Source organism: Malania oleifera, chromosome 4 (genome assembly GCF_029873635.1).
Source record: "Malania oleifera isolate guangnan ecotype guangnan chromosome 4, ASM2987363v1, whole genome shotgun sequence".
In the NCBI taxonomy this organism is placed as follows: Eukaryota; Viridiplantae; Streptophyta; class Magnoliopsida; order Santalales; family Ximeniaceae; genus Malania; species Malania oleifera.
Window position 1 is genome coordinate 80,828,630 of NC_080420.1, and position 8,475 is coordinate 80,837,104.

Sequence of the window (8,475 nt, forward strand, 5' to 3'; positions counted from 1 at the left end):
AGATAGTGTTGTAGATGTAACTAAAGTAGGGGATAGAATTATAAAAATCAAGATGGTATTAGGACAAGAGATAATAAATATCATTAGTGCTTATGCTCCTCAAGTCGGCTTAGCAGAAAATCTTAAGAGACAATTTTGGGAAGATATGTATAGTATTATACAAGGCATACGAGGGACTAAGAAAATATTTATAGGAGAAAATCTGAATGGACACATTGGAAGAGATAATAAAAATTATTATAACGAATACTTACTTTAAGAAGAAAGAAGAACACTTAATAACCTTTAAAAGTGGACAAAATAGAAGTCAAATAGATTTTTTTTTAACTAGGAGGGTAGATTGTTTATCATGCAAAGATAGTAAAGTTATTCCAGGTGAAAGCCTAACCACACAACATAGAGTCTTAGTGTTAGATATATGTATTAAAAAATGGAAGAAAAATGATAAAATAAACCAGTGTAAGAGAACTAGATGGTGGAACCTAAAAGGAGAAAATATAATAAAATTAAAAGATAAAATGATCAAAGATGAAGATTGGACCATAGAGGATGGGATAGATACAAATACTCTTTGGAATAGATTAGCTAGATCTATTAAAAAGATAGCAAAAGAGATTTTAGGTGAATCAAGGGGAAGATTCTCGAATAGCAAAGAGAGTTGGTGGTGGGATAAAGATGTACAAAAAATCATAAAGACAAAAAGAATTTGGTATAAAACGTAGCAAAAATGTAGAAACAGAGATAACTTTGAAAAATATAAGAAGACTAGAAAGATGCAAAAAAGGTCCTTAGTGAAGCTAAATATAGATCATTTAATAGTTTGTATGATAGATTAGGTACAAAATAAGGGGAAAGAAATATATTTAAACTTGCTAAAGCTAGAGAAAGGAAGAGTAAGGACGTAGGAAATGTAAAATGTATAAAAAGTGAGAATGATATTGTCTAGGTTAAGGATGAAGACATTAAAGAAAGATGGCGAAGTTACTTTAGTAAGTTGTTTAATGAAAACCAAATAGAAGGCTTAAACTTGGAATTGTCAAATGAAGAAAAGACTAAAAGTATGAGATTTATACGTAAAATTAGAGTTAACAAAGTTAAGTTTGCACTAAAAAAGATGAAAAATGGGAAAGCTATGGGACCAGATAATATCCTAATTGAAGTTTGGAAATGCTTAGATGATAACGGAATTATATGGTTAACTAATTTATTTAATACAATTGTAAAAACTAAGAAAATGCCAGATGAATGGAGGAAAAGCACTTTAATACCTATATGCAAAAATAGAGATATTCAAAATTGTAATAACTATCGTGGAATTAAACTTATGAGTCATATGATGAAACTATAGGAAAGGGTAGTTGAACAAAGATTAAGGTTAGAAATGAAGGTCTTAGAAAATCAATTTGGTTTTATGCTTGGGAGATCTACCACAAAAGCTATTTATCTTTTAAGAAGATTAATGAAAAAGTTTAGGGAAAAGAAGAGGGATTTGCATATGATATTTATTGACCTTGAGAAAGCATATGATAGGATACCTAGGGCAGTTCTATGGTGGGTTTTAGAAAAAAAGGGTGTATGTAGTAGGTATACCGATGTCATTAAGGATATGTACGATGGAGTAATGACTAGTGTAAATGGATAAACTAGAGAATTTCCGATCACCATAGGTGTACATCCAGGATCTGCTTTGAGTCCTTATCTTTTTTGCTTTAGTGATGGACTAATTGACTAAGAGTATTCAAAAGGAGGTTCCATGGTGTATATTGTTTGCAGATGATATTGTATTAATTGACGAAACTAGGGACAGAGTAAAGGCTGAGTAAGAATTATGGAGAGAAACTTTAGAATCTAGAGGCTTTAGGATAAGTAGAATACCCTTAAAATTGAAAGAAAAGTTTTATAGGACAGGTATAAGACTTGCTATGCTATATGGATCGAAATGTTAGGCGATGAAGAAACATAATATCCAAAAAGCAAAAGTTGCCGAAATGAGAATCCTTAGATGGATGAGTGGTATAACATTGAAAGATAAATTAAGGAATGAACATATTTGTGGTAAGTTAGGTGTAACTCCTATAGAAGATAAAATAAGGGAGGGACAACTCAGGTGGTATAGACACTTGCAACGTAGGCCACATAGTGCACCTATGAAGAAGAGTGACTTAATTACTGTGAGGGGTAGTAGAAGGGGTAGGGGAACTTGGGAGGAGATAGTGAATAATGATTTAGTATCCTTGAATCTATCCAAATAAATGGTCCATTATCCCATAAACTGGCGGAAACGGATATAGTCGACCCCACTTAGTGGGACTAAGGCTTGGTTTTGTTTGTTTGTTCTTTATGATTAGATGAAGATTGTCATTTGGTCTTTCCATGCCGGGTAGTTGCTTCTGCTGAACTTTGGTGGACAATCAACAGATTGTCCTTGGGAAAACATATCTGTCATTTGATCTTTGTGCTCTAAATGTTACTCCGAAGGTCTAGCGACTATCTCTGATACCACTTGTCGGCCCGGATGTGCATCTAGAGGGGGGGTGAATAGGCGTTTTTCGCGGATATTGAGTTTTTCTACAATCACAAAAACTCTTTGGCAAGAAACAAGAAAATTATACCACAGTATATATATAAAAGCAAATACAACACAAGCATGCAAAGTAAAGATATAAGGAGAGAAATCTTGACACCGCGATGTTAACGTGGTTTGGCTCCAAGCCTACGTCCACGCCTTGAGTCCTCAAGGATTCCCAAATCCACTATGTGATCTCCCTTCAAGATGAAGAAACCTTTACAATACGGGAACCAATCCCAGCTGCTCACCACAAGCTACACCAAGGTGTTCACCAAGAACCACCTTCCAACGGTTCACCACGAACCTCCAAATACAATGATACAATAGCAAGTAGATACAATATGAAATACTCCTTTTTGAGCCGATTTTACAAATGTAAACGCCACACTACTCTTTGTTGCAAATGATGTATAAAAAGAATGGAGTACAAGAAAGCCTTGAGCAATATGAGCCCTAACAATGAATGCTTCAACTAATAATCTTAACAATCAATGCTCAATCAAATGTATCTAATAAATGCTAATGGGGTATATTTATGACCAAGAAGACAAGCAAGTCGCTGGCTAGCCGTTGAGCATTAATGGAGACAAGACAAAGAAAAAACTAGCCGTTATTGAGCATTTAATGTTGTCTGCTCGAGGCCGCTAGTCGACCATACACCAGCCGCTAGTCGACCATACACCTTCGCTGGTCAACCATTCATCCTTGCTGGTCGACCAAACCCCTGCAATGGTCAACCAATCACCTGGTCTATGGTAAAAATTTAGCTACTGGAATTGGTAGTCGACCATTCACCTGTACTAGTCGACCAGTCACTTGGTCTGCGATAAAAATTTAGCTACTAGAATTGCTAGTCGACCATTCCCTTGTACAAGTTGACCAATCACCTAGTCTTTTCACAAATGAGGCTACTGGAATTGCTAGTCGACTTGTGCTATACCCTAGTCGACCATTCCCCTATTTTCCACCTTAGTATGCCTCTAAATGAGCTAACTTATGCAGGGACAAGTGCTTTTGAGATATTTACAATCTAATGATGCTTAATGCTTGTCCAAATTGAGTTTGAAAATGTCTTGTTTAGAAAACCAAGTTTAAAAGCTCGTTTGACATCTTAATCACTAAGAATGATCCGGTATGCATGTGTAAACTTGGTTTAGATGTGTTATACTATATGAACTACATGCATATGCATTTGCGCAGCTCTTGCAAGGTATTCTTATACACATCACACGCACAAGAGTTACAAAACAAGTCCTACCTCACACACAACCCAAACAAACATGTAAGCAAAAATAAGTCTTCATATTTACTTTGACTGATTGAGCTTTGGGTATTCCATATAAGCTTTGCCATGATATTTGTTCATTGCTCCTTTAATCATTTGTTTGCTCATTGCCTCAACAAATCCTATTTTGATCATTATGCTTTGCTCTGGTATTAACCTGTATAACCTGAACTGAGCTTGAAATCATAGATTAGATACCGTGCGGGACACTAATGGATTGAAATCATCAAAACTAGCTGGATTGAGAAACCTAAGCCACTAATGCTAACAGTGGTAAACTAACTTAAGCTTTTACATAAAGTCGTAAACTAACATGGTATCAAAGCTATAGTTGCAACTTGCAAGAAGGTCTTGGTTTCTAGTCTTGTTGCCCATGGTTATTGTACGATGGTTAGAAATTATCTTATTCCATGTAACATTGATTATTTATCTTTTGTTTATCTCCACGAGCAATCGGGCTGCATATGCAGAGGAGTGTTAAATATTGATATACATTGTTGCCCACAACCTAATAGCTTAAGCTTTTAGGTAATGTGGTATTGTAACAAAATAAAACTAGTTTCTGGCCTATGTACCCAAAGAGTTATAAATATATTTCAAAATAAAATCATGAAAAAAAAAAAAAAACTAACGTATGTATAATAGCATATATGATTTTCATTTGAAAGTGCATATAATAAAAAACATAACTTTGTTTCCTCTTTACTAATTTTTGTCCATGAAATTTAGCATCATACGCTATAGCCATTCACGTTAATAGGCCATATGTTGTTTTATGCTGCATTGAGCATAAAATTACACATATAGAAATAGAATTTTTTAAATAAAACTTTTCAAATTCCATTATTCCCATTTCATCCGTTCATTAAAAATTCGATATTTTTGTCTTGTGAGGCTTTGCTCTCTTTCTTTCCTGCAAGAGCCTTTGCACGTCTATAAAACTGATTGAAGTAAGGTATGAAGAAGAATTTCCTCAAGTCGATGTAGACTGAAAGTCTTACTTTCTAGCTACATTTGGAAAATATTGGGGAAGAGGGTTTTGTTCACTTGGGGTAGAAATCCCAAGTCAGGAATAGACAAATCAAGATCACCCTTTCAGCCACAAGGGGGGTGTGATTTGTCTCCCTTAATTTATAACTTGGAGCATTTCTCTTGTTGCAAAACAATTGCCCGATTTCTTTTTTGGGTGGTGAGTAGATAGAACCACGAAGGTAAATTCTTGGAAGTGGGAGTGCAGCTGAACAACAAAAGAAATTCTATATTGATTTCAAGGTGTCGCGAGTCAAGCTTGTTCAAGGCATTATGCTTTCCTATGACTACTTACCTTGTGTTCATGGGATGGGTAACCATCATGTAAGTAATAATATAGGTTTTACTTTTATTGAGTGTACTTATGCCTTAGTGTAGAATGAGAGTATGACTTCTCAGTCAGTTTGATGTTTCCTGGGGTCAAAATTAGAGTAGCATATAAAGCTATTTAGGGGAGGTGAGTGCTGATCAGTCTAGTAAAACTTACTAGCATTTGTAAACGTGTTTAGCCTACTGGAATCTGCCACTAAACACATGTTGCCTAAGGAGGAATTGTTAATGGATTACATTCCTTCAATGTTTAATGTGTGCTTATCATTTGCTTACATGAATTGCTTATTGCTTCCGCTTACTTCTATATTTTCCTATAAGAAGACATGAGTCAATCCAAACAGCATAAATATTATTTATTTGTCCATATTATAAACATTGAGCAAGCTTCCAAGTTAAATTGTCAATATAGAGCTGTAAATATGTTATTTCGTCACTTTAGAGAATCTTCTATAACATATCACAACAGAGTGGTCCAAAGAAGAATTTAAACATGAGCAAAGAAATATAGTTGCTACAAAACAACAATATGTAACCAATACCAGCAACTAATGCTAGATGTGATACAATAAGCATCAAATAACAATAAACATGAAAAAAATTCTCGACCTGCCTCCTACCCAACATTCATTTCTAAGTATTAGTTCATGTTCATGACTATCACAAATGCTTTTGCATCATATCCAACGATAATAAATCTAATTTACCAATAGATTGCAACTCTAGTAACATGGTCATAGTGTTTGCATCCACTGAGAAACCCCGAAAAACCATTATGTGAAGGAGTTTCTTTGCTCTCAATATCTCATTGTCTTGAAGAAGTCCTTGGATAATTATATTATAAGTGAAACCATTTGGGGGGCAGCCACTCTCTTCCATCTTTTGAAGCAAGTCATTTGCTTCATTTAACAACCCTCTTTTACAAAACCCATTCATCATTATATTATATGTATGAACATTAGGTTGTAGCTTTTTGGCAAAGAGATTTTGAAATGTTTCCTTTGCAATTTCAAGCTTCCCAACTTTGCACATACCAGCAATAATGATATTGTGAATAAATACATCATGACTCATCCCACTATTTTCAATTGTTTTAAACAAGGCCATCGCCTCATCAACATATTTGTTTCTGAATAGGCCATCCAACAAAGTTGAGTACGTTACAATATCAGGAGTTTGGCCATGAGCTTGCATCTTATCTAGAAGCATCTGTGCATCCTGCGGCCTGCCCACCTTACATAGGCCGCTTATAAGAGTTGTGAAAGTCACAGTGTCAGGAATCAATCCATTTTGAGACATTTCTTCAAAGAGCTTCATGGCTTCCTCCATTCTTTTACTCTTGCAAAATCCATTGATCAAGATGTTATAACTATAAACACTAGGCAAACAACCTCTGCCAACCATCACATCAAATACATCCCATGCCATGTTCATTTGGCCAAGCAAAACAAATCCATCCATAAGGGCATTGTAAGTTACACTATTAGGCTCTAGACCTCTTCCAATCATCCATTCCACAACACGGTGAGCTTGAGCAACCATGCCCTCTTTACAAAGGTTATCAACCAATATGCTGAAGGTATACACATCTTGTGTGATTTCTTTATCTATCATTTCATTCAGCAATCTAGTAACTTCTTTCCACTGACATGAACTACAGTAGCCACAGATTAATGAGTTGTAGGTGACAGCATTTGGAGTAATGTTTTTAGCAATCATTTCTAAGAAGAGGCTGAAAGCCTCATTTACTAGCCTGTCCTTGCAGAGGCTGTCAATGATTGTGCTATATGCTACTACATCTCGCACACAACCTCTTTCTTCCATCTTCCTTAGCAACTCAAGGGCCGCACTATTTTCCCCAATCTTACAAAGGCCCTTGATAAGAGTATTCAAAGTGGCGGTGTCTGGCTCCAAACCGAGCTTCAAAATTTTTCCTAAAACAGAGAAACCAAAATCCACTCGATTCAAGTTGCAGAAACAATTCGTCAGGATATTCAGACTACGCACGTCGGGCGTAACTCCTGCAGATTCCATTTGATTAATTAGGGAAATTGCAGCCGGATAATGTTTCATTCTCACAATCAAACCCAACAATTGATTAAATTGGACAATGGAAGGCGAGGGTTTCATCCGAACCATGTGACGGAACAAACCTAGGGCATCATCAATACTGCCAACAATGCTAGATTTGCAAAGCTCCTTCGCAATTTGACGAAGGTGAGGCGTGAATGGTGCTGTTATGCTTTTGCTGGTAGTAGCGTAAGTGCAAGTTCGAAAGAGGAGAAAAGGCATCACAGCATAAGTACTTACAGTGGCGAAAGCACCATCTCTTCCTCTCCGCACCATGTTGGTCAGAAAAAGAGAACTGGGCATGAAAAAGAGATTCGGGAAGTCATTTCCCTGCACATTATCATCTTGAAAAATTTGTTTTTCCGTCGAAGTCGCAGGTAGTTATTTCCCTGCACATTATCATGTACGACGTCGTTCCAGCCGAGCCCCATTGTCTCAGTCGAAGCATCTTGAACATGTTAAAAAGCCAAAAAGGGTTTGGGACTCTTTTGACTGTATGAGGCTGTTTATGAAACAAAACGGTTAGTCAGTTGGCTCAAATGACCATTACGCCCGTCTATGAATGAGTTTAATTTGATTAATCTTGTAACTTTTTCATGTGCAATTCAGGATAAAAGAATTAAATAAAAAATAATTTTAAAATCTGAAGGAAGAAGTCAAGAGCAATGAAAGAATAACAATTGCATTGTAGTTAACTTTTAAAGGTGGTTCAGGCAGTGAACTCAAAATTCTCCCACCTAAGATAGAGTTTTAGTTTTGGGGTTACCTTTTCTATTTGATTTTGAGATAATACTTTAGTATTTAAGTGGTGAATGGTAGCGAGTATGGTCCAATATTTCAATAAATTAGTCTAATATTCAAAGGGTATCTAACACTATTGTTTTTAAAAAATAAAAATAAAAAATAAAAAATAATTACACCATAATCAAATGTTGGGTAAAATTCAATGACATCCTCTCAATTTCCTCAATATGGCATTCTACCCCTTAAGTTTTTTTTTAAATTATCAAAAAAAAAGGCCTAATATTTTATTTAATAGACAAAAAGAACCTTGTATTAGTCAACTGTTAAGTTCATGTGAAAAATAAATTTTACCTTTAATAAAATAATATTTTTACATTTTTTATTTAATTGAAATAAGAAAAATTAAGAAAAGGACATCACTTTAATAAATTAAATTTAAAAAGTTAGT

General features: G+C 35.3%; 1 protein-coding gene across 4 annotated transcripts in view; it reads right to left on the reverse strand.

Annotated features, from left to right (window-relative positions):
- The window catches only part of LOC131154367 (putative pentatricopeptide repeat-containing protein At1g12700, mitochondrial), a 73,607-nt gene extending 65,846 nt beyond the window's left edge, over positions 1-7,761 (reverse strand). The window contains exons 1-2 of one of the 4 annotated variants that reach the window (XM_058107084.1): positions 7,367-7,761; positions 6,378-7,234 (exon numbers count right to left, since the gene is read on the reverse strand). In XM_058107084.1, the coding sequence (XP_057963067.1) occupies positions 6,378-7,234; positions 7,367-7,586 (1,077 nt within the window). In that variant the 5' untranslated portion in view covers positions 7,587-7,761. Of the gene's footprint in view, positions 1-5,920 lie in introns of all 4 variants that reach the window. The other 3 variants (XR_009136428.1, XM_058107083.1, XM_058107082.1) reach the window with 3 other exon arrangements.
- Between the last annotated feature and the right edge of the window lie 714 nt (positions 7,762-8,475).